We start from the raw sequence: 25,323 nt of genomic DNA on the forward strand, positions 1-25,323 counted from the left end.
ATTCAATGAGGCTTCACTGCAGGCATTATTGGATGGGGTGAGGGCCCACAGGGAGGTCCTCTTCCCTAGGTCAGGGAGGAAGAGGCCTCCCACTGAGACCTAGGCTGCATGGATGCAGGTGGCAGCAGATGTCAACTCGCTAGGAGTCACCAGAAGAACCTGGATACAGTGTCGGAAGCGATTCCATGACCTTCACCGTACAGGAAAAGTAAGTATGAAGTTTCCATCACCCTCAAACTGATCCCCATTGCCTTTCCCCACCAGCACTCAGCTTTAGCACTCTCTTCCTCCACATCCCACTTCACAGTCACATCCATGCACCCTTACCCATTCCCCCTCTCTCTATGCTAACGTTCACATAACTATTCCACCATGCAGCCCTCACACTCCCTCTCACTCTGATGCTTTGAGCCCAACTGACAACACACAGGGAGGGCCCTTGGTCTTGCAGCCTCACACCATCTTTGTCTCCCTCTAAGTATCTATGCTATGCAATCTCTACACTCACTCCTTCATTCTCACTCAAACTCCACTTGTCTCCCTCATTGCAGGAAACGAGAGCTCACAATAACAGAGAGCGAGCCAGGACTGGAGGAGGCCCACCCTCAATAGCCCACCTGACCCCCTGGGAGGACGGAGTCCTGGAAATTGTCGGGGCTGATGTGGCTGTGGAAGCTGGGGAAGGAGAGACGGGGCAGGTCCGCAAGCTGGTGACAGAATAGTTTTCCATCTCTCTCATTGACATAGCATGAGTCGCTGTTATGATTCTGAAGCTACATCATTTGGACTTATGAACATCTGCAAAATCCAATGTGCATGTAACCTTGGCATCACATCTCTAACTCTTTCCTTTACTCCCCCACAGGACCATCCGAAGCCCCCGTCCCCACTGCGGAGGAGGAAGAGGCTGAGCAGCCAGACGCCTCAGAGGAAGCTCCGACCTCTGAGGGCGCAGCGTCAGCAGAATTCAGTGCACCCAGCACCAGCGCAGACACTCACACCTCGGTGGGACCTTCGCGAGATAGAGTAGTGTTGTCACCTGGTGTATCACAGCTCACAAGTGAGCATCAGCAGATGGTGGAGACAGGGACAGCAGTGGAGAGTCCTCGTCAGAGGGCGCAGGACTCTGCCAGCTCAGCTCTGCTGCATGTCAACCCTCTGCCTCTGGGTCCATCGGCAAGAGAAGAGGTGATGGATCTCCATGCACAGATGCAGGAGTGTCTGGCAGGTTTTGTCTCCAGGGTCGCTGCGAGTGTGGAGCGAATGGAGGAGTCCATAGCGAACATGAGCAGAGCCTTTGTGGAGTCATTGGCGCATGAACGCATCGCCACGGAAAGGATGGCAACCTCCGCGGAAAGGATGGCTACAGTAGAGGAGAGGATGGTTACGGCTATGGAGGAGCTAAGTCGCCAGAGTGTTGAAAACATGGTGAGCGATGGTCAGCTATTGAGCAGAGAAAGCAGACCTTCATGGCAGGCCCTCTGAGTAGGGCTGCCATTGTAGAAACGGGTCCCCATGGCCCCCCTGATGTGCAGCAAGCTGCTCTCAAGCCACTTGCAGGCACTGAGGGGGACCTGACCCATGAGAGGGAGGTTGGTGGCAGACCTCAAGGAAGTGGGGGCTCCTCTCCAAGCGCTCACACTTCCATGCCACTGCAGAGCCCTCGGTCAGAGCCCCGCCGGAGTCCACACCCAACGGAGATAGACGTCTCAACTCCTGCACAGCCACAGGAGTAGCAGGCTGCTGGTGAACCCTCACAGGCTCGCCACCCCAGAGGACGCCCGCCAAAGGTGTCGAGATAGGAGCAGCAGGAAAGTGAGCAAGGGGCCTCCACATCTGCTGAAGCCACAGGGAATCCACTACGTAGGAGCACGCGTAAGAGAAAAATAAAGCACCACTAATCACAAGGGTAGTCACTTGGGTGAAATGTTGTGTTTATTTTTTAAATGCCATCAGTTGGTTATTGTAAATAAAATTTCAGATGGCAACTTCTGCAGTTGTGGGTTGTGTCATTTCGCGATTGGGGCTGGAGGTCCTCTAATGCCAAGAGGGGAAGGAAAAAAAGGCCTCCCATGCTTCTGGTAGGTGCCTCAGTTGAGGAAGCGCTGAGTGAGGGTGGCGAGAGGGGCTTCCCAGGAGCTCACACTGGAGAAGTGTGTGAGGCTCCAACCTTCCACTGCTGTGCCTAAGCCTTGAACAAGTTGCCCCAAGCCTGAAACAACAAGGTCCTGCAACCTACAAATGCTGTCTGATTAAATCTCTTCTTTCCTGATTGACCTGCAGCTGAAAGTAAGCAAGCCGACATTGTTCACGCCAGGTTTCATCAGCGGGGTTCCCACCAGGCGTGTTTAGCGTGGGATAAGGCTGAAAATAGCAAGGGCCCCTTAAAATGGCATTAGGCTCCCGACGACCAGTCCCGCCTCAGTCATAGAATGAAGTCGATGACCCACTGGTTTGAATTGTGTATAGGAACAATTAATGCAGTGAGCAGAATTAGTTTTAATTGATTTTCTGAATTAATTTACGAAGAATTGTACTGGGTTATATTTTAAAATATAAAGCATAAATCTAAATATTTCTGGTCGGGTCAGGGAATCAGGCGGGGGGGTCGTGACCCCCTATTTTTGTGATTTCCCCCCCCCCCCACACGCCTGAAACCCCACCCGACGGCTCCAGGAAAATCGACCCCATTATGTGCTTCTGTTACATTGCTAACAACACACTTGAACTGTTTTATTGTTCTAAAATGTACTTTTTATATAGATTAGGTGGAATAACAATAGTGTGCAGCTTGAGACAACTATAACAAGAAAGTCTTTCTATAAATCTGAACCTTTTTTGTTGTAGGGAGCACAAAGCAACTGGAGAAATTGTTCTGGGGTACCAAGTGGCTGATTTTGTTTAGCTTGATTTAAGATTCAGCAACCCTACTTGGCAATTAATGGTGTTGATAATCGTACCAAATAAATTGGTATCGACCTGCAATTAGATATTACAACTCCAGGAGTGTAAATGCGACTGCCCATGTAATGACATGAATTCTGTTGACTTATGTGGAGTTATGGACGCATCTTCCCAACTTTACTCCCCAAAAAGCTTTTTTGTAACTGAAGCAGAGAAAACAGATACAAGGACTAAATGCGCAATTTCAGAAACCACTGCGAGCTAAAAGCAAACACTGCATTACTTAGACCAGAATAACATTAATACACACATATGCCACAATACTCACTATAAGAACTTGCAGCTGGCGGAATAGAAAAGAAAAGAAATATTTAGATTTATGCTTTATATTTTAAAATATAACCCAGTACAATTCTTCGTAAATTAATTCAGAAAATCAATTAAAACTAATTCTGCTCACTGCATTAATTGTTCCTATACACAACTCAAACCAGTGGGTCATCTACTTCATTCTATGACTGAGCAAGATCTGTGAATTTGAGTGAGCTCTTTCTCATGAATAAAATAAACTGAGTACAGTATTCCATTGTTTCCTACTGTATATTAAGTTCACTCATGGGATAATCATTTTCTTATTTAGTGCTAAAGGTGGATCATTAAAATGTGAAATGGATACTTCAATGCTAATTGCTTCTCTCCTCAAGATATTCTGATGTCCATCTTTAAAGTTCCCCAGACAAATAATATTAATGGTGCTGTCTCAGAGGGTGGTGAACCTGTGGAATTCTCTACCACAGAAGGCTGTGGAGGCCAAGTCACTGAATATATTTAAGGAGATAGATAGATTTCTAGACACAAAAGGCATCAAGAGGTATGGGGAGAGAGGGGGAACATGGTATTGAGATGATCAGCCATGATCAGATTGAATGGCGGAGCAGGCTTGAAGGGCCGAATGGCCTACTCCTGCTCCTATTTTTCTATGTTCTACGTTTCTATGTCTCAGTGACTTAAGGAGCCAATGTGAAAACATCACTCCATGACCCGAGGTAAAACTTACAAAAAACACGGAGAACTATTTTCAAAATTCATTGTTGGCTGATGTATAGAAACAAAAGCTGTTCCTATCACTTCAGTTTCCTACAACTGGCTAGTAACTGTGATGTTACTGCCACAAAGGGCCTGAATACATGTATGGCAGTATCTAATAAGAGAGCAGTAGTTTCACACATTAAGGTGTGAAATCTCTGTTGCCAATACGGTGAGCACACAATAGAATTTGAGTAAAATTTCAGAACAAATTACACGCATTATGTTAAAAATCAAATTGGTTTGAAATATGGGGTTATCAACCATCAATCTATAAAGCAATCTGGCTGGACATAAATCTAAATGCCAAGAATAATCCCACACAATTGGTTGCCTCTATTCATCATTAAATGGGCTATGCTATACAAACTCAAAGGAAAACAGTCTGAAAAGGAACACTGGGTGCTAAATTGGATAGCCCCGAAAAACGTGTGCGGGGATCACGCTGCGCGATTAACCCATGTCTGTTGGATGTAATGCAGACAGGATGCCATTTTCATGCTGCCTGCTCATTTACACGATTTCTGCGTGCAGCCAGCGTTAAACGCGCTGCTGATTGGCTGCATGCATCAGCGTGGGACCCAAAATCGATAATTGCTCGCACTACTTAAAGCTAACCTGCACTGCTTAAAGCTAGCCTGCACCACTTAAAGAGGAGGTGCATTGTGGCTGGAGCAGGTACTGGAAGTCATTGTGGAAGACATTCTGACCTGGGAAAGACTGAATTAACGGCTGAACATGGGAAAGAACGGGCACCCAGATTTCGCGATGCTGCTCTGGGGGCCTTGGTGGAGGAGATGGAAAGGAGGAGAGATGTCCTGTATCCGCAAGGGACAAGGAGGCGCCACAGACACACAGTGAAAAGGCAGTGGGAGCAGATAGCCGTGGAGGTCAATGCCAGGAGTCTAGCCCCGAGGACCTGGATGCAGTGCTGCAAGAAGTTTAATGACCTCACACAAGTGGTCAAGGTCAATGTTCTAGCCTCAACTTTAATCCAGCAAATGCAGTCATCACAATGTCATATAAAGACCCAACAAGAGGGGAATTTACATAGCACCTTTCACAACCTCAGGATGTCCCAAAGCACTTTACAACAACAACAACTACTACAACAACAATAACTTGTATTTATATAGCACCTTTAACGTAGTAAAACGTTACGAGGCGTTGCACATGAGTATTTTAAACAAAAAATTTGACACTGAGCCACATAAGGATAAATTAGGGCAGGTGACCAAAAGCTTGGTCAAAGAGGTAGGTTTTATGGAGCGTACTAAAGGAAGAAAGAGAGGTAGCGAGGCGGAGAGGTTTAGGCAGGGAATTCCAGAGCTTAGGGCCCAGGTAACAGAAGGCAGGGCCAATTAAGTACTTTTGAAGTGTAGTCACTATTGTAATGCAGGAAACGTGGCACCCAATAAGCGCACAGTAAGCTCCCACAAACAACAATTAAATGAATGATCAGATTGTCTGTTTGTCAGGTGTTCAATGAGGGGTAAATATGACCGGGACACTGGGAGAACTCCCCATCTCTTTTGGAATAGTGCCGTAGGACCTTTTACGTCCACCTGAGAGAGGTTTAACATCTCATCTGAAAGATGGCACCTCCGACAGTGCAGCGGAGCTCCCTCAATACTGCAATGAAGTGTAAACCTAGACTCGGTGCACACAAAAACATTGCTGTTTCAACACAAACTAGCACTAGTAACCAGCATTAAAAGGTATTTAAAGATGGTGTTGATTAAGTATTCCTTTTATCAATTCAATCAAATCTTCAATCACCACAGCAGTAGAGAGGTAGGCTTAGCTGTATTGAGTTAGTCATTTGAATCATCACAGTTGAGAGCTATTTTTTCATAAAAGCAGAGAATGCATTGAAATGCTTATAAACAATTGAATATTTATGACTTAATTCGCTACAAGCGAAACAATTTTGCAGCACAACTGCAGAATACATTTACTGTACAAGCTTCTTTTTGCTCGAAGTTGCCTGCTGCACCACAGTAATTATTCTTAAAGATCTGAAATAGACCATTCCAACCTGTACTTTTATAGGCATTCTGCAGCAAATGGTATGATTTCCTAAATATGTGAAATAAATGCAGAAAATGATGGAAATACTTACCAGGTCAGGCAACACCTGTGGAGAGAGAAACAAAGTTAACATTTCAGGTCGATGACCTGTCGCTAGAATTGTTTCAGGTTATCGACCTGAAACGTTAACTTTGTTTCTCTCTACATAGATGCTGCCTGTCCTGCTAAATATTTCTAGCATTTTCTGTTTTTATTTCAGATTTCCAGCATTTGCAGTATTTTGTTTTTTAGTTACTGTAAAATAAATGAACTGGCCTGAAAATAATTGAATGGGATACAACAGAAAATCACTTGTCAGTAATATGGGATCTGGGCTCTCAGAAACAGAAAACCTCAAGACCAGCAAAAGCCACGCGGACATTTTTTGCTTTCACTGCCCCAGTGGTAATCTGGCAGGATGGATCACCCACCCGTTGGAGCACCCGCTTGATTTTCATTCCATTGAAAACAACAGAATGGAAATTGGACAGTGTCTGTAAAGGGTAGGTGATCCACTCCTCCATAGCTCCATTTAATCAGTTTTCCTGCTGTCCTTGCAGTTGTAATCAATGATGGATTTCTCTTCAAGATGCTTGTCCAATTTGAGCTTAGAGATCAAACCTACTTGTCCCTACAACCTCCCGCGGTAAGCTATTCCAAAAACTGACCATCTTCACAGTTAAGTAATGCTTTCTTACGTCTCACTTGAGTCTTCCCTTTTTCAGCTTATACTAATGCACTCTTGTTCTGCAATCCTGCACCAAATCAAACAGTCCTAACTGATCCTCTATATCCCTGAGTCTTATTAATTTGAATACCTTCACTATATTCATCCTCAGTTGTCTCCTCGCCAACAAGAAAAGTCCTAGTTCTGCAAATTTATACAGATGTTTTATCTCTGATTTCCTAATCAGCTCTACTCTGCGCCGTTTCAAGGTCAGTTACATCCTCCCTGTAGTAACGCTTCAGGAACTGCACACAATACTCCCACAAGTGCGAATTGATTCGCACTCTATATAGTGACAGCATAACCGCCTTTGATCGACATTCTATTCAAATATTTACACAACCTAACAATGTTCCCCGTAACTTTTTTTTGGATGCACAGGATTCACAGATTCGCGCATGTCTGAACTTTAACATTGCAAAAGCCAGTCCTGGGCAGTGCGGGAACGACAGAGAGCCGCGCAGCCGCACAGCTTATAGGGAACATTGCAACTTAACGTACCATTTGCTTTCTTGATACCAGCCAGATATTGGCTTGATGTTTTGAAAGATCAACCTAATATGACCCCAGATCCCTTTCCTGATCTGTCTGTGTTAGTATTTTCCAATCGAGTCCTGCAATTCCTCTGCTTATTTCACATCCCTTGTGACGTGAGAATAATGTGGTTATCAGGTAATCTCCCAAAATTGTTCATCTCTGTAAGCTATGGACAATATCAATAAGGTGAATTTAATAGATATTAATCAAAGGTTATTAGAAAATAAGTAAGAGGAAGATAGCCATGAGTACCTGAGTTACTAAAGAAGTCGTATTATGCTTCCCAGTAGCAGTTGTCTTTGGCTAGGATGGGTAAAAAGAACTGCGCAGCAACTCTCAGTAAATGTGCAGATATGTCATGACTTGCATCCTGTTCCTGTACAGCTACAACACTGGCATCTACCTGACAAAGTGAAAAATTGCCCAAGTATGTCCTGTCCACAATAAACATGACAATTCCATCCCGGTCAATTACCGCCCCATCAGTCTACCCTCAATCATCAGCAAAGTGATGTAAGGTGTCTTCAACAGTGCTATCAAGCGGACCTTACTCACCGATGCTCAGTTTGAGTTCCACCAGGACCACTCGGCTCCAGACCTCACTACAGCCTTGGTCTAAACATGGACAAAAGAGCTGAATTCTAGAGGTGCGGTGAGAGTGACTGCCCTTGACATTAAGGCAGCATTTGACCAAGTGTGGCATCAAGGAGCCCTAGTAAAATTGAAGGCAATGGGAATAAGGGGGTAATCGCTCCGCTGGCTAGAGTCATATCTAGCACAAAGGAAGATGATTGTGGTTGTTGGAGGCCAATCATCTCAGCCCAAGGGCATCGCTGCAGGAGTTCCTCAGGGCATTGTCCTAGGCCCAACCATCTTCAGCTGCTTTATCAATAACCTTCCCTCCAGCATGAGCTCAGAAGTGGGTTGTTCGCTGATGATTGCATACTGTTTTCATTCACAGCTCCTCAGATAATGAAGCAGTCCATGCTCACATGCAGCAAGACCAAGATAACATTCAGGCTTGGGCTGATAAGTGGCAAGTAACATTCGCGCCACATAAGTGCCAGGCAATGACCATCTTCAACAAGAGAGAGTCTCGCCACATCCCCATGACATTCAACGGGATTATCATCGCCGAATCCCCCACCATCAACATCCTGGGGGTCACCATTGACCAGAAACTTAACTGGACCAGCCACATAAATACCATGACAACAAGAGCAAGTCAGATGCTAGGTATTCTGCAGCGAGTGTCTCACCTCCTGATTCCCCAAAGCCTTTCCACCATCTACAAGGCACAAGTCAGTAGTGTGATAAAATACTCTCCACTTGCCTGAATGAGCGCAACAACACTCAAGAGGCTTGGCTGCAGTGTGTACCATCTACAAGATGCTGCAGCAACTGCCCCAAGGCTTCTTCGACAGCACTTCCCAAACCCGCGGCCTCTTCCACCTAGAAGGACAAGGGCAGCAGGCGCATGGGAACACCACACCTGCGAGTTCCCCTCCAAGTCACACACCATCCTGACTTAAAATTATATCGTTGTTCTTTCATCGTCGCCAGAACTCCCTCCCTAACAACACTGTGGGAGTACCTTCACTGCACGGACGGCAGCGGTTCAAGAAGGCAGCTCACCACCACCTTCTCAAGGGCAATTAGGGATGGGCAATAAATGCTGGCCTTGCCAGCGACATCCACATCCCATGAATAACTTTTTTTAAAAGATGGATGACAGTCCATTAGCAGTTTCAACAGAACAGGCACCTACTACTTCATATATGACAAACTCCCCAAACATACTCCGTCAATATTGCTCAGTCATATTGCTGCTCCCCCCATACATACTAATGGAGTCAGCAGGGCAGCCAAAGTAATCAGCTGGATGGAGCAGCAACAGGATCAGTTTGGAGGTTTGGGCTTGTTAGCTACATAAGAAATGGTAGATTAAAAACAGCAGAAGCAGTAGTTGGCATGGCAGAAATAGTGATTATCAGGGTTATTCATGTGTTCATGAAATTCAATTGAGAAAAAGTGAAAACACAAAACAGTGTAAATCATTTGCTTTCTATACAGTACATTGATCACGTCAAGAGGACGAGGCATATTTGCCAGGAGTGAGACATTTACAGGTCTGGCAAGGAATGGGATTGTCAGGAGGGGATGCTATGCGTATAATTCAACACATGGTAATTCGATATGCAGATAAGCGACACTTGACTATATTTATGTTTCAAGATTTAAAAACATTCATTATCAACAGTGATTTTATTTTCAATTACTTCTAACTTACACCACTCTATGTTATTTTTAACATCCTTGATCAAACTCTAGAATTAGGGTTTTGTTTCCACAAAAAAATTCCATGAAGGATTTCTGTATTATAAAATAGCAGGTCACTAGTTACACTACAAAAGTAGAAGAAATACATGGTGATGTCACTGTGTTTCTGTAATAAGCAGAGTGTTCTTATCGAGTAGGATAACCTGTAGAATGGATTCCTGGACTAAATGCACATTAAGCAACAAATGCATCTACTTTTACGGAAAAGTGGTTCTTTCCAGAACATGACTATATTTTGTTGTGACGCGGGTGCATTTAGAGCACAGATATTGTATATGGAGATCTTGAATGTCTAGTCTGTGTGCTAACATCCCACCCAGTAAAAGGCTGTTTATTAAGGTCACATCAAACACTTCTCACCCTGGACTGCAAGCAATTCAGTTCGTTAGTACGTGAAATTAATCATTTATTTCTTCTTCAATTTAACAGGTTAGAAGCATAAAATGATGGTGAGTTATTCAAAAGCTAGCTAAACAGATTTTTGAAGCTCATTAAGGTGAGAAATTGGATTACTAGGGAATAAATAATTAGGCATTCAGCAATCTTTACAGATATAGCATGTGGTAGATGTAGAGTAAAAATTCTTCTGTTCTGCTCCAACACTGGGGAAGATTTCCTCTCTTCACTGTAAGGTTCACAAAATTCTACAGACTCCCCCAAATCAAGAAGAGAAGAGATTTTTGGACTGTTTAAAAGAATAATGGGCCAAAAGGGGCTTAAAGTCAAAACCCCAGGATTTTGGCTATTTTAAAAAGGCATGTCCAGGCCTGTGGAAGGCTGCGACAAAGGAGTTGGGATGAGGCACTGTAAAACAAACAGTTTGAGTATTTGGCATAGGCCAGATTGTCTGGGAATGTTCTGGACCGTCTCAGTCATTCATACATAAAGACAATAGGCCTACGGAAGGACAGTCCCCGCCAAAATTACAGAATCATCAAGAATATGAATAATACAGTTCATGCCACTAATCAACAAAGGGGACCCTGGCCCCAGCAGGAGAAGACAATCGAACAACAGTTTAAACCACTCAGAGAAACATCCAAAACCATTTCACACACTTAAACCGATTTCGAAGCAATCCCGAAACTAGTGTAAAATCAATTAAATGTAGATGGGACCAAGTCGAAACTCAGTAAAGAATTTAAAACTATTAAAGTTAACGAGCCCGCCAAAATTAACAATGGGCCAGAGAAGATTTGGCGGCAGATAAGCAAAGCCTCAAATGGTATAATTGAAGCCTGCTTTTAAACAGAAAACAGTTCATCCAGCATCATCGAACATTCATCCTCATCATCACAGCAGTCGGAGAATCGGAGGCTTGAGGAAAGGAGAAAGGAATCGCGGCAACCAAGGGCCCCAAGAAACCAACAATTAACAATATTACCAACAACTAGGTAATATTGGGCCACCGCGACCAACAAGAAACCAACCTGGAAGAAACCGAAGATTCGCAAGTTTGTTTCCACTCTACAAGCTATCCTGACTTACCCCTGGGTAAGATTTGTTGAAAAAGACTCTAAACCCTATACCTAACCAAAGGAAATTGGGTACTTACCCGATAGATCCAATACACACCCGACGGCATCAGCGGACACGCGAAGACCGAAAAACCAACGCAGGTGAAGTCTTCCACCACGTCTGGGGTACGGCAGGCCCCAACCGCCACACCTAAAGAGAACCCCGAAATCGCGAACCTCTACAACTGTCAAGAAAGTCGTTTGGTGAGCATTTCCCTGGTCCTCTGGAATCCAACCTAGTTAGTGTAGTGGGATTGGGAGGGGTGAAGTATTTTGTCTATTGTCATTCTCCCTCGTATATTCCGAAGTGTTCCCCCTTTTAAAGTGATAAGATTATTGTATTGTATATTTTCCTGTCTCAAATTAAAATCCAAGTTCTTTTCACCAACTCAGTTGTCTGTTGCAATTTCATTACAACCCCCAAATAAGTCCAAAGTCTAGAACCAAGGGAGTGGGAGCGATTCAAACCGCTCAGCGAGTCAGAGGCAAAGCTGACCATACACACCACCCCTTACATCACTATTTGTGAAGTTGTAAACAAGAGTGTAAAAAATGCTATTATGATTTTACAACAAATAGCAAAAAAGAAATCAGCCCCAAATATGTTGTAACCCTATTCAAGAGAACACCCTTTACTGCACCAGCGTGAGTTTTTCTATTTCAGATACTACTTATACTTCTCCATTTTAGTGAGCTTGCCCAGTTTGAATGTTTTGTGCTGCCGATTTGCAGCCACTAAGCATAGCCTGCGCAGGTTCAAACACTTAAACCCTATACAGGTAAGAGAGATCATTCTAACCCCATCAGTCTACACTGGACTCAAAAATGAAGTGAGAACACAACATTCTAACCTGCGGCAACATCACGATTCAGTAAAACCAAAGTTTACATGTTACTCTAAATCTATATCTCTGATGTACTTACCAGTAAATATTTATACATTTTTTGTCTCAAGGCTATTAATCTCTTTTTTTGCCAATTGAATTATAATTTACTGGTCGGCAAGGTCAAAAGAAGTAGAATAATTACATTAATAATTCAAGTAGCCGTTTGGGTTCATGTGGTGCCTCACTTTTACCATTCGTGTTTAAATTCTAAATTCTCAGGGATTTTTTTCCCCTACGGATAAGAGTTAATCATATTATCATTCAGTTATAATAGCCCATTTTTTATTGTAAGAGAGTATTAAAAAATTGCAATATTAATCCAATGCCGAATTTGCTGTAGGGGAAGTCATGCTTGACAAATGTGCTCGAATTCTTTGAGAATGTAACATACAGGGTGGATAAAGGGGAACCAGTGGATGTAGTGTATTTGGACTTCCAAAAGGCATTTGACAAGGTTCCACACAAAAGATTACTGATCAAGATACAGGGTACTGGTGAGGCCACACCTGGAATACTGCGTGCAGTTTTGGTTTCCATATTTAAGAAAAGATATACTTGCTCTCGAGGCGGTTCAGAGAAGGTTCACTCGGTTGATTCCGGAGATGAGGGGGCTGACGTATGAGGAAAGGTTGAGTAGGTTGGGACTCTACTCATTGGAGTTCAGAAGAATGAGAGGCGATCTTATCGAAACATATAAGATTGTGAGGGGGCTTGTTATCGGGTGGATGCGGTGAGGATGTTTCCACTGATGGGTGAGACTAGAACTAGGGGGCATAATCTAAGAATAAGGGGCTGCCCTTTCAAAACTGAGATGAGGAGAAACTTCTTCACTCAGAGGGTAGTAAATCTATGGAATTTGCTACCCCAGAGAGCTGCGGAAGCTGCAACATTAAATAAATTTAAAATGGAGATAGACAGTTTCCTAGCAGATAAGGGAATTAGGGGTTACGGGGAGAGGGCAGGGAAGTGGACGTGAGTCTAGATTCGGATCAGCCATGATCCTATTGAATGGCGGAGCAGGCCCGAGGGGCCGTATGGCCTACTCCTGCTCCTACTTCTTATGTTCAAATTCACAAACATTGATTTGAAATAACTTTCTATGTACCACATAGAATAAATTTAGTGAGAACGAGGTTTCTTCCCCCTCATAACATAAGAGAATGCATATGGAACATCTGTCCAACTGATACAACAAGCAGTAATCTCATTTTGGAGTTAAACTAACACTCACCTGGTGTGGTGTTAAAATCAAGAATGCAATTATGAGACTGCAGCAGGTTAGAATTACTGGACGATGAGGTGCTGCTTACAGGCAGTGCAGGTGCTATATTTCTAGACTGCTTCAGCCCTACTATGCGGTCATCCTGGGACTGACCAATACCAATATCACTGTAAGAAGCAATAGAAACACAAGTAAATAATGGATCAATGTTGCAAATCTTAAACCACAAATCTAATGTAAATAAAACATATCACATAGTATTTACAGCACAGAAACAGGCCATTTGGCACAACAGGTCCAAGCCAGTGTTTATGCTCCACACGAGCTTCCTCTCACCTTACTTCATCTCACCCTATCAACATATCCTTCTATTCCTTTCTTCCTCATGTACTTATCTAGCTTCCCCTTAAATTCATCAATGTTATTCGCTCAACTACTCCATGTGGTAGCAAGTTCCACATTCTAATCACCTCTGAATAACAAAGTTTAGATGTGGTGTGGAGATGCCGGAGTTGGACTGGGGTGGACAAATGTAAGAAGTCACACAACACCAGGTTATAGTCCAACAGCTTTATTTGAAATCACAAGCTTTCGGAGCGCTGCTCCTTCGTCAGGTGAAGTAGAGAAATGCATAAAGACACAGCTTATATAGTCAGAGAATAATGTCAGATGTTTACAGAAAGATTACCTGTAAACATCTGACATTATTCTCTGACTATATAAGCTGTGTCTTTATGCATTTCTCCACTTCACCTGACGAAGGAGCAGCGCTCCGAAAGCTTGTGATTTCAAATAAAGCTGTTGGACTATAACCTGGTGTTGTGTGACTTCTTACAAAAGTTTAGATGATTACAGGTACAACACCGATAATCCGGCACCCTCGGGACCAGGCCGGTGCCGGACCACTGAAAATTCCGAACCACTGAAGGTGTCGAAAGTCACCACAAACACCGCCACCACCTGCTCCTCCTCTTCCTGCTGCTGCGCTTCCTGTGCCGCCGCCGACCCCGCCGCCCACGGGCTGCTCGGGCTTGGGCTCCATCGCTCCGCCGAGCCGTCGGTGATGCTGCGCAGTCCAGGCGCTGATCCTGACCCGGCGGCGGTCCCGGGACCCGAGCCGGACCCATCCCAGGGAGGTAATGTGACAGCAGGACCTTCCTCGTGCCGGACCACTGAAGGTGCCGGACCGTTGGGTGCCGGATTACCGGTGTTGTACCTGTATCTTATATTTCTGGCCCCTAGTTTTGGACTCCCCCACAAGTGGAAACATCTTCTCTACATCTACCCAATCAAACCCATCAGGTCACCTCTCAGCCTTCTCTAGAGAAAAGAGTCCCAAGACGGTTCAGTCTTTGCTGATAGTTATAACCTCTCAGTTCTTGTATCATCCTTGGAAATCATTATTGAACCTTCCTCAGTGCCTCTATACCCTTTTGGTAAATGGAGACCAGAACTGAGCACAGTACTCTAATTGTGATCTGACCAAGGTTCTACATAAGTTTAACATAACTTTCCTACTTTTGAATTCTATTCCTCTAGAAATGAACCAGAGGTTTGTTTAAATTTTTTATGGCAGGTATATCTGATTCTACTTCTTTTAAACTGTCAGCAACTTTTAATTCATACTTGCAAAGTCATTAGTAGCAGCACATTCATTCGTTTTTCCTGCATTGATACATCCACAATCTCTAATCTAAAGCACATATGGCAACTTTGTTTAAGTCCCAGTGTCTATCTCTCCCTTTGTATCTACAGTTAAGTTGTATTGTTTTAATTCCTAGATTTATGCAGTTTTCCCAGAAAAATGTGACAACTGGCTTCTGTGTTCCTAGACTAGCAAGATGAAAAACAATCAGCCAGACTTTCCACTGTCAAGACCTCTTCAGTGACCCTTGCTGAAATGGGCAGATGTGTGGACACCGGATAAGAACAATGATGTTCCGGCTAATAAACCACCTGTCACACTCTTTACGATAGCAAAATACTGCAGATGTTGGAAATCCGAAATAACAACAGAAAATGCTGGAAAAACTCAGCAGGTCAGGCAACATCCGTGGAGAGAGATTTGAGTTGACGTTTCGGGTTGGACCCTTCTTCAAAACTGGAAAGAAAAGAAACTAGATCGGAGGCAGGGCTGCGATCGGACAAAAGAATAAAAGAAACAAAAGAAGTAAAAGAGATTAGAAGCTAGACGAGATGGTAATAGGCTGGGATTAGGTGTAAAGTGTACTGGCAGGGCAAAAGATAGCTGCCAGGTGTGAGAGAGAAACAAAAGGAAAGGGGGGGTGGAAAAGGAGTGGAACAATTACAAGAGAAAATGAAATGGGGGCCGAGCTTATGATCTGAAATTGTTGAACTCGATATTGAGTCCGGAAGGCTGCAGACTGCCTAATCGGAAGATGAGGCGCTGTTCCTCGAGTTTACGTTGAGCTTCCGTGGAACAATACAAGAGGCCAAGGACGGTGAGGTCCGAGTGGGAATGGAGCGGTGAATTAAAATGACAGGCGACCGGAAGCTCGGGGTCACCCTTACGGACTGAACGGAGGTGTTCTGCAAAGTGGTCACCCAATCTGCGTTTGGTCTCCCCAATGTAGAGGAGACCGCATCGTGAGCAGCGAATACAGTATACTAGATTGCGAGAAGTACAAGTAAATCGCTGTTTCACCTGGAAGGGGTGTTTGGGGCCCTGGACAGTGGGAAGGGGGGAGGTATAGGGGCAGGTGTTACATCTCCTCCGCTTGCACGGGAAGGTGCCAGGCGAAGAGGAAGGGCTGTTTTGGGTGATAGAGGAGTGGACTAGGGTGTCTCGGAGGGAGCGGTCCCTGCGGAATGCTGAAAGGGGAGGGGAGGGGAAGATACGTTTGGTGGTGGGATCACTTTGGAGGTAGCGGAAATGCCGGAGGATGATCCGTTGAATGTGGAGGCTGGTGGGGTGAAAGGTGAGGACAAGGGGAACCCTATCGTGGTTCCGGGAGGGAGGGGCAGGGGTGAGGGCAGAAGTGCGGGAGATAGAACTGACACGGTCGAGGGCAGTGTCAACCACAGTAGAGGGGAATCCTCGGTTGCGGAAAAAGGAAGACATGTCTGAAGCACTGGTGTGGAAGGTGGCGTCGTCGGAGCAGATACGGCGGAGGCGGAGAAACTGGGAGAATGGAATAGAGTCCTTACAGGAAGCGGGGTGGGAGGAAGTGTAGTCCAGGTAGCTGTGGGAGTCAGTGGGCTTGTAGTAAATATTGGTCGATAACCTATCCCCAGAGATGGAGACGGAGAAGTCGAGGAAGGGAAGGGAAGAGTCCGAGATGGATCATGTGAAGGTGGGGGAAGGGTGGAAATTGGAGGCAAAGTGAATGAAATTGTCAAGTTCGGGGCGAGAGCAGGAAACGGCACCGATACAGTCATCAATGTATCGGAAAAAGAGTTGAGGGAGGGGACCCGAGTAGGACTGGAACAAAGATTGTTCCACATAGCCCACGAAAAGGCAGGCATAGCTAGGACCCATGCGGGTACCCATAGCAACACCTTTGATTTGGAGGAAATGAGTGGAGTTAAAGGAGAAGTTGTTCAATGTGAGAACAAGTTCAGCCAGGCGGAGGAGGGTCGTGGTGGATGGGGACTGGTCGGGCCTCTGTTCAAGGAAGAAGCGGAGTGCCCTCAGGCCATCCGGGTGGGGGATGGAGGTGTAGAGGGATTGTATGTCCATGGTGAAAAGGAAGCGGTTGGGGCCAGGAAACTGGAAACTGTTAAAGTGGCGGAGGGCGTCCGAAGAGTCGCGGATGTAGGTGGGAAGAGACTGGACAAGGGGAGAAAAGATAGAGTCAAGATAGGAAGAGATAAGTTCTGTAGGGCAAGAACAGGCTGAAACGATGGGTCTACCAGGGCAGTCCTGTTTGTGGATCTTGGGAAGGAGGTAGAAGCGGGCTGTGCAGGGTTGGGGAACTATGAGGTTGGTGGCAGCAGGGGGAAGATCTCCAGAGGAGATGAGGTCAGTGACAGTCTTGGAAACGGTGGTTTGATGTTCGGTAGTGGAGTCATGGTCCAGGTGGAGGTAGGAGGCGGTGTCGGAGAGTTGGCGTTCAGCTTCCGCTAGGTAGAGGTCAGTACGCCAAACAACAACAGCACCACCCTTGTCAGCGGGTTTAATGACAATGTCAGGGTTGGATCTAAGAGAATGGAGTGCTGCAAGTTCAGAGGGAGGTAGGTTGGAGTGAGTGAGGGGAGCAGAGAAATGGAGACGGCCGATGTCACGGCGGCAGTTAGCGATGAAAAGATCTAGAGAGGGTAAGAGGCCAGGGGGAGGGGTCCAGGTAGAACGGGAATTCTGCAAGCGGGAGAAAGGGTCAGTTGTGCGGGGGGAAGACTCCTGGCCAGTGAAGTGGGCACGGAGACGAAGGCGGCGGAAAAAGAGCTCAACATCGTGCCGAGCTCAAAATTCATTGAGGTGGGGGCGTAAGGGGATGAAGCTCAGGCCTTTGCTGAGGACTGATCGTTCAGGGTCAGAGAGTGGAAGGTCAGAGGGGATAGTGAAAACGCGGCAGGGGGTGGGATTGGGAGAAGGGGGGTCAGAGGAAAGTGAAGGGGAAGAAGGTTCCGGAGGGGCGTTGGTGTCCAAGAGTTGATGAAGCTTGCGATCCTTGACATCGGAAAGGAAGAAGAAAAGTTTTTTGTTGAAGCGTCGGATGAGTCGAAGGATGAAATGGAACTGTGGACCCGGACAGCTTTGAGATAGAGTGCGCCGGTGTTGCTGAAGAGAGAAGTCGAGTGTGTTCATGTGGCGCCGCATGGCGTTGAGCGTGGATCTCAGGATGCGGCGAGAGCAGTAGTTCGAGGAACGATGAATATCTTGGAGATATTTGTAATCCTGGGTGGATCCAAAGCACGAAGGGTGGAAGTTTAGTTGGAATCCACATGGAGTAAGTCGGAACCGGAGACAGTTGCTGAGGAAAATGATGTGGCTGTGAAACCGAGTCTTGGCAGATACCTGATCAAACACGAGAAGGGAAACTGAAAGTAATGAAGATGAACAAGGTTGAAGAGCCAAACGGAGATCCCGTCGAAGAGAAGAGCAGAACTTCTTCAAGGTAGGCATTCCTAGAAGAGGTGTGGCAGTGAACCAAACACTAGTACGATAGCAAAATACTGCAGATGTAGGAAATCCGAAATAACAACAGAAAATGCTGGAAAAACTCAGCAGGTCAGGCAACTCTTTAGGCTGACACAAGAAGAATAGCCAATGTGAGGACCGATGACACTTTCAAAGAAGGAAGGGAGATGGAGGAGAAAATTGAGAAAATAAAGAAAGCAAAATATACAGGCAAACCCTGAAGTTCTACTGCATTCATTTAAAAATATTTTTCATTCATTTTGAACTTGGAAGAAATACGAGAGTTAGAAACATTTTCCAAAGCAAATCAATGTAGAACTTCAAAGGAAATACAATGATTGGTCCTGAAATTCCGTTCCCTACGGGTGTGTACGCAATGTGTACTCACCCGTAGGGCCAACGGAAGTGCCAGTTTTACGCATGCACTGCTCATGCGCTGGAAACTGGAACTTCCGTTCGAAGGAGAAAGGTCTTCACAGGTCAAACGCCTGCACCGGATAGGCAGCGCGTACAGCTGCAACTTCCGTTTTTTTCAGCAGTGCTTCAGTCCAGGTAAGTCTGAAACAGCTGCGCCTGGAAAAGCAGGCGCAAGGCCTGCTTTTAACAAGGTAAGAGGTGAAGAAAGTAAAAGTAAAAAAATGTTTCCAGAGATTTATCATTTTAAAATACTTTAAAGAAAGGTAAGTTTATTTTTAGCCCTGTTAAAATCTTCCCTAGATGCGGGTGAAGTGCCTGAGGATTGGAAAGTGGCAAATGTGACACCATTGTTCAAGAAAGGGTGTAAGGACAATCCTAGTAACTACAGGCCAGTCAGTTTAATATCAGTGGTGAGTAAAGTTTTAGAAACAATAATCAAGGAAAAGATAATGGGCACTTGGATAGGTTTCAGCTAATTAAGGAGAGCCAACATGGATATGTAAAAGGCAGATCATGTTTGACTAATCAAATTAAATTTTTTGATGAAGTAACAGGTAGGATTGATGAAGGGAATGCAATGGATGTTGTCCACATGGATTTTAGGAAGGCATTTGACAAGGTATCACATAGAAGGCTGGTTAACAAAATTGAGGCTCATTGAATAGGTGGGTCAGTGGCAGCTTGAATAAGGAATTGGCTTAAGGACAGAAAACAGCGAGTTGTGGTAAATGGCTGTTTTCCAGACAGGAGGATGGTAGACAGTGGTGTTCCCAAAGGGTCAGTGCTGCGGCCACTGCTTTTTTTGATATATATAAATGACATGGATATTGGAATACAGAGTAGAATTTCTAAATTTGCCGATGACACCAAACTTGGGGGTGTGGCAAACAGTGAGGATGATACCAATCGACTGCAACAGGACATAGAAAGGCTAGCAGAATGGGCAGACAAGTGGCAGATGGAATTTAATACAGAGAAGTGTGAGGTGATGCATTTTGGCAGAAGGAACAGGGAGAGGCTATATACACTTAATGGCACAGTTTTAAAGAGTGTGCAGGGACAGAGGGACCTGCGAGTTAATGTGCATAGGACCCTGAAGGTGGCAGGACATATTGAGAGAGTGGTTAGCAAAGCATATGGGCTTCATAAATTGAGGTAATGAGTACAAAAGTAGAGAAGTTATGCGGAACCTTTATAAAGCGCTGGTTAGGCCAGAACTGGAGTGTTGCATCCAGTTCTGGTCATCACCCTTTAGGAAGGATGTGAAGAGCCCTTGAGAGGGTGAAGAGGAGATTTACCAGAATGGTTCCGGGCATGGGGGATCTTAGCTACAAGGACAGGTTGGAGAAGCTGGATTTGTTTTCATTAGAGATTGAGGGATGATTTGATAGAGGTGTACAAGATTATGATGGGTTTGGATAGGCTAGACGGGGAAAGGCTGTTCCCACTAGTTGATGTTACAAGGACTAGGGGACACAGATTTAAGGTTTTGGGCAAGAGATACAGGAGGGACGTGAGGGAAAACTTTTTTACATAGTGAGGATCTGGAACTCACTGCCGACGGAAGTAGTGGAAGCGGAGACACTCAGGCCTAGAAATTCAGTGGGCTGCGCCACCAGTTTGCGCCCAAAGAGGCCACTCAGAGGCTTTAGCGCCACTGGCCACACCTCCCGCGATATTTAGCAGGGCGCTAATGGCGGCGTTAGCCTGTAGCGCTGCGCCGCCACCGATGACGTCATCGGTGTGCGCAGCACCCCGCTCCCGCCCCGATGAACATATTTGGTCGCGCCCGCCTCTTTAACGCCGGTCGCAAATCGCGACCGGTTCACAGGGCCTACCTGTGGCGGTAGTGGCGCTAGTTAAGGTGGAGGTGCGGCCGGCCGCTTTTTCGGCGGCCGCCTGCCAGCACCTCCGTCCCCGGCCTCCTAAACCTCCCCCCCCCGCGGCATTGCCGGCTGTTTCCCGAGAGCCCGGCACTTCTCCTTGGTGCCAGGCTCATTTGCCGGCACTCGCGATCGGGGATCGCGCTGTTGCAGGCACCTCCCCCTTAACAGTGGGAGGAAGGCCTGCAGTACCGCAGCATGCCGTGCCGCAGCGTGTGGCGCTGCGGCCCTTAGCGCGCCGATATTCAGGGTGAGCGCCCCAAGCGGGGTGCGGGGAGCCTCGAGTAGCGGCCCGCTTCCGTTTGGGGCGCAGAAACTGAATATCGGGATGGCGCAAGTGGCTCCGCTCGCAGCGGTAATTCCGGCGCCCAGGCGAGCTTGGCGCCCCAAACGGCGCCCAACTGAATTTTTAGCCCTCAATGTTTTCAAGGGGAGACTGGATAGGCACTTGAGGGAAATAAACTTGCAGGGCTATGGGGATAGAGCGGGGGAATGGGACTGACTGGATTGCTCTACAGAGAGCCGGCACGGACTCGATGTGCCGTTATGACTCTGTGACATGAGATAACAACCTCACATGGAGCTACTTCACCTCAGGCCACCATATATTTAAGAAAGGAGTGAAGCTCAATGTTAAAGCTCAATGGCAACTAACATTAGCTGTAAGCGCAGCTGTGCCAATCTAATAAGCTTTTTTGTGGTGTCGCTTTCAGAAGCAAAGCACCCTCGCCATATAGTGACCATCATATGCTTATATAGTGTAGTATCTGAGAACACTGCTTTGTGGTGATGTGTACTATGCAAGAGAAAAAATAAATAAATACTGGACCAAGACTTTAAAAGATAAATTTAAAATTGAAATGAAGGTCACATACACATTGTATAAATGTAATACTGCATATTTGTTCTTGTGACAAAGACCTGTACAATTCATTATGAGTTGTGTTCGCCTTCATTCATAAAGAATTGTGTTCAGTAGCAACTTGTGCATAGTGCTTCCATAAATAATCTGCTTTTTGTTCACCCTGGAATTAAGGATGAGTAAATGATACTTAAGAAAAAGGATCTATGATCGATTGTATTTTGAGGGAATTTTATGTGAACATCTCCATAGCATAATAACCTAATAATTGCTAGGTGAGCTCAGCTTTTCTCAGTGCTGAAATCTCTTAATTAGTGTGATTATTATATAAGCAGCCAAATTATTCACAAGATTAGCTTCATAAGCTTAAAGGACAATGTTTTGTCCTCTTGTCTCTGTATGTAGGGACTTGCCTTTGCTTTCAACCTGTTAGCATAAATTTTCAAAAATTCCCATTGAAAATGCTTGGACTATTCTAGTAGTGATCTCACTGTTCTCAAATGACACAGAGGCCAATACAGTTTTACAAGGGTGTCACCTTCACAAAATAATGACACCTGATTAAATTAATATGTTGAGTGTAAATGTTAAATTTTAAGTGTGAATTATATGAAAATTTGTGAGCAGTTTAGTGATGATACTATGAACATTTGTTATATTTAACACCTCTGCTTATAGGTGTAGGAAATGCAATTTAATTATTTCTATTATGAAATTTTAAACTGCATCATTATTTGTATATATCTTAGTTTTGTTTTGTATTAGCATGGCACCAAAGTACTTTAGTATGGTACCAAATGCTGCAGCCTTATCCATTTGAAAATGTTCATTTTCTCTCCTTCATGGTATATTGTGCCACCCACCATGAAAATATAAATGGATCACTGTTAGCGGATTTTCCCGTAGTAACTGTCGTAATAAAGGGTTGTTAGTCCAGCAACAATAACTCTGCTTAGCTTTTAGCCCGAGTAGTTTTATAATCAACAAGCTTTATTTGCATTGACTAATAAGAGTATTAGGTTTTCTATAACTGTTCTACAATATTATATTAAATGGACAAGGTGACATGCAAATAATATAAACTGGTTCCCAGGCCTGGAGTAATCACGTTTGGCTCTCTAGGCTGCCTGCATTGCTGTGGCTTCCGACTGACCCTGAGAGTGCTCCAAACCCCAAGAGAACAACAGATTTTGGTTCCTAAGGCCTCAAGCGACCAGCTCCAGCCCTCCAGGCTCCTGACCACCCCGATAATGCTCTGCTCGTGGAGGGTGGGAGGAGCAGGTCGGAGGGAGACAGGTTCTATTCTTATACTATCGGATACCTTGGGCTGTGCCTACGTACAACATAATATGTAGGTGCACGTTTGCAGAGGCCGCATATTTAGGTGTTTACCCCACTTCTAATCTTTTCGGCCTCCAATTCTGTTCCACAAGTTTTGTTTATTGTACTTTTAAGTATGTAGGCCAATCTTTATCCTTTACTGTGGTATATGGTGTCTTGGCCATTTCTTGACCTGGGTGTTTATTATTCTGTCTACTTTCCAAACGGTCTTTGGTCATACATTAGCTAGAGAGCTAAAAATGCTAACCAAAGCTTGCTGGGATACTTCGACTATTTTAAGATATTCTAACAATCACCAAATTCATCTTCATGGGCCCTACCAATTGCTGTATGAGTCTAGCTGGGAATGGGTGATGAGGTTGTGAATCATACAAATTAATTTATTTTTCTTTCCTCTCATTAGATATCTTTGCACTTCTGCCAACCTAGAAAACCAGCAAAAGCTGGCCATCAGTTTCAAAAAAAATGATGTTGTCTCGGAAAAGCTGACAATTCAAGAACAGCCCCTGATTATAGGGAATCAAGTCTGAAAACAAGTAATTGTACTGAAATTGCAATGGGACACTTGCTTTTTGTAACTTAAGCTGCAGATGAAAAGTTTCATCACTTCTAGTGCACAGAAAAAATATAATTCCATGGAAATGTATTTTGCAACAGTGGTGAAATTGGACATTGCGGAAAGCATTTGCAAGTGCTGAAGGTGTAAGATTTATTTTCTGCAGGGAATCTAGGGGCGTGCCACCTCTGGAAAAATTTGATTTTTCACACTTTTTTTGATGCACTATCAAAAATTTTGGAGTACACTTTGCGCTAAAAATAACTTATCCTGTAAGGGTTAAGGATATTTTAAATATGAAATTAAAACAGCAGTTACAAGTGATGTATAACCATCAAAAATTATGCATTGAGTGGAGGACTTAAAAGCTGGCTGACAGAAACACTACATATGAGACAGGGTTATTTGGTAATCTCAAAGTAAAGGATCCTCTGGGGAAGAGTAATCATAATATCATAGAATTTCACATTGAGTTTGAGAGTGAAATACTTCAGTCCGAAACGAGAGTCTTAAACTTAAATAAAGCCAATTACATAGGTATGAGGGGCGAGTTGGCTAAGATAGATTGGAAAATTAGATCAAAAGGTATGAAGGTAGATAAGCAGTGGAAAACATTTAAACATCAACATTCTCAATGAAAATACATTCCATTGAGAAGTAAAAACTCCACGGGAAAAGTACTTCATCCGTGGCTAACTGAAGAAGTTAAGGATAGTATTAGATTATAAGAAGAGGCTTATAATATTGCGAAGAATAGTAGTAAGCCTGAGGATTGGGAGAGCTTTAGAAACCAACAAAGGATGACCAAAAAATTGATAAAAAGGGAGAAAATAGATTATGAGAGTAAACTAGCAAGAAATATAAAAGCAGATTGTAACAGCTTCTACAAGTATGTAAAAAGGAAGAGAGTATCAAAAGTAAATGTTAGTCCCTCAGACACTGAGACCGATGAAATTATAATGGAGAATAAAGAAATGGCAGAGAATTTAAACAAATATTTTGTATCTGTCTTCAGAGTAGAAGACACAAAAAGCATACCAAAAATAGTGGGGAACCAAGGGGCTAATGGGAATGAGGAACTTAAACTAATATCTGTTGGGGAAAAGTACTTGAGAAACTAATGGGACTAAAAGCCGACAAATCCCCTGGACCAGATGGCCTACATCCTAGGGTTCTAAAGAGGTAGCTGCAGAAATAGTGGATGCATTGGTTGTGATCTTCCAAAATTCCCTTGACTCTAGAACAGTCCCAGCAGATTGGAAGGTAGCAAATATAACCCTGCTATTCAAGAAAGGAGGAAGAGAGAAAACAGGGAACTACAGGCCAGTTAGCCTGACATCAGTCGTCAGGAAAATGCTGGAATCCATTATTAAGGAAGTAGTAACAAGGCATTTAGAAAATCATAATATGATTAGGCAGAGTCAACACGGATTTATGAAAGGGAAATTGTGTTTAACAAATTTTTTTGAGAATGTAACTAACAAGGTAGATAAAGGGGAATCAGTGGTTGTAGTACATTTGGATTTCCAAAAGGCACTTGATAAGGTGCCACATAAAAGGTTGCTAAAAGGATAAATCTTCATTTAGAAAGACACAGATTAATCAAGGATAGTCAGCACGGATTTGTTAAGGGAAGGTCGTGTCTGACAAATTTGATTGAATTTTTTGAGGCGGTAACAAGGAGGGTAGATGAGGGTAGTGCATTTGATGTAGTGTATATGGACTTTAGCAAGGCTTTTGATAAGGTTCCACATGGCAGACTGGTCACGAAGTTAAAAGCCCATGGGATCCAGGGCAAAGTGTCAAGTTGGATTCAAAACTGGCTCAGAGTCAGGAAGCAGAGGGTAATGGCTGATGGGTGTTTTAGTGACTA

General features: G+C 44.4%; 1 protein-coding gene across 2 annotated transcripts in view; it reads right to left on the reverse strand.

Annotated features, from left to right (window-relative positions):
• The window catches only part of LOC147110218 (rap guanine nucleotide exchange factor 2-like), a 113,325-nt gene that overhangs the window by 62,079 nt on the left and 25,923 nt on the right, over positions 1-25,323 (reverse strand). For both annotated transcript variants that reach the window (XR_015080403.1, XM_086004126.1), the window contains exon 8: positions 13,300-13,457. Coding sequence is in view for 1 of the 2 variants with exons in the window: in XM_086004126.1 (XP_085860252.1) it covers positions 13,300-13,457 (158 nt within the window). In the remaining variant the exon portion in view is untranslated. The remainder of the gene's footprint in view (positions 1-13,299; positions 13,458-25,323) is intronic.

Source organism: Somniosus microcephalus, chromosome 12 (genome assembly GCF_052327205.1).
Source record: "Somniosus microcephalus isolate GS21.2 chromosome 12, FLI_Smic_1.0, whole genome shotgun sequence".
In the NCBI taxonomy this organism is placed as follows: Eukaryota; Metazoa; Chordata; class Chondrichthyes; order Squaliformes; family Somniosidae; genus Somniosus; species Somniosus microcephalus.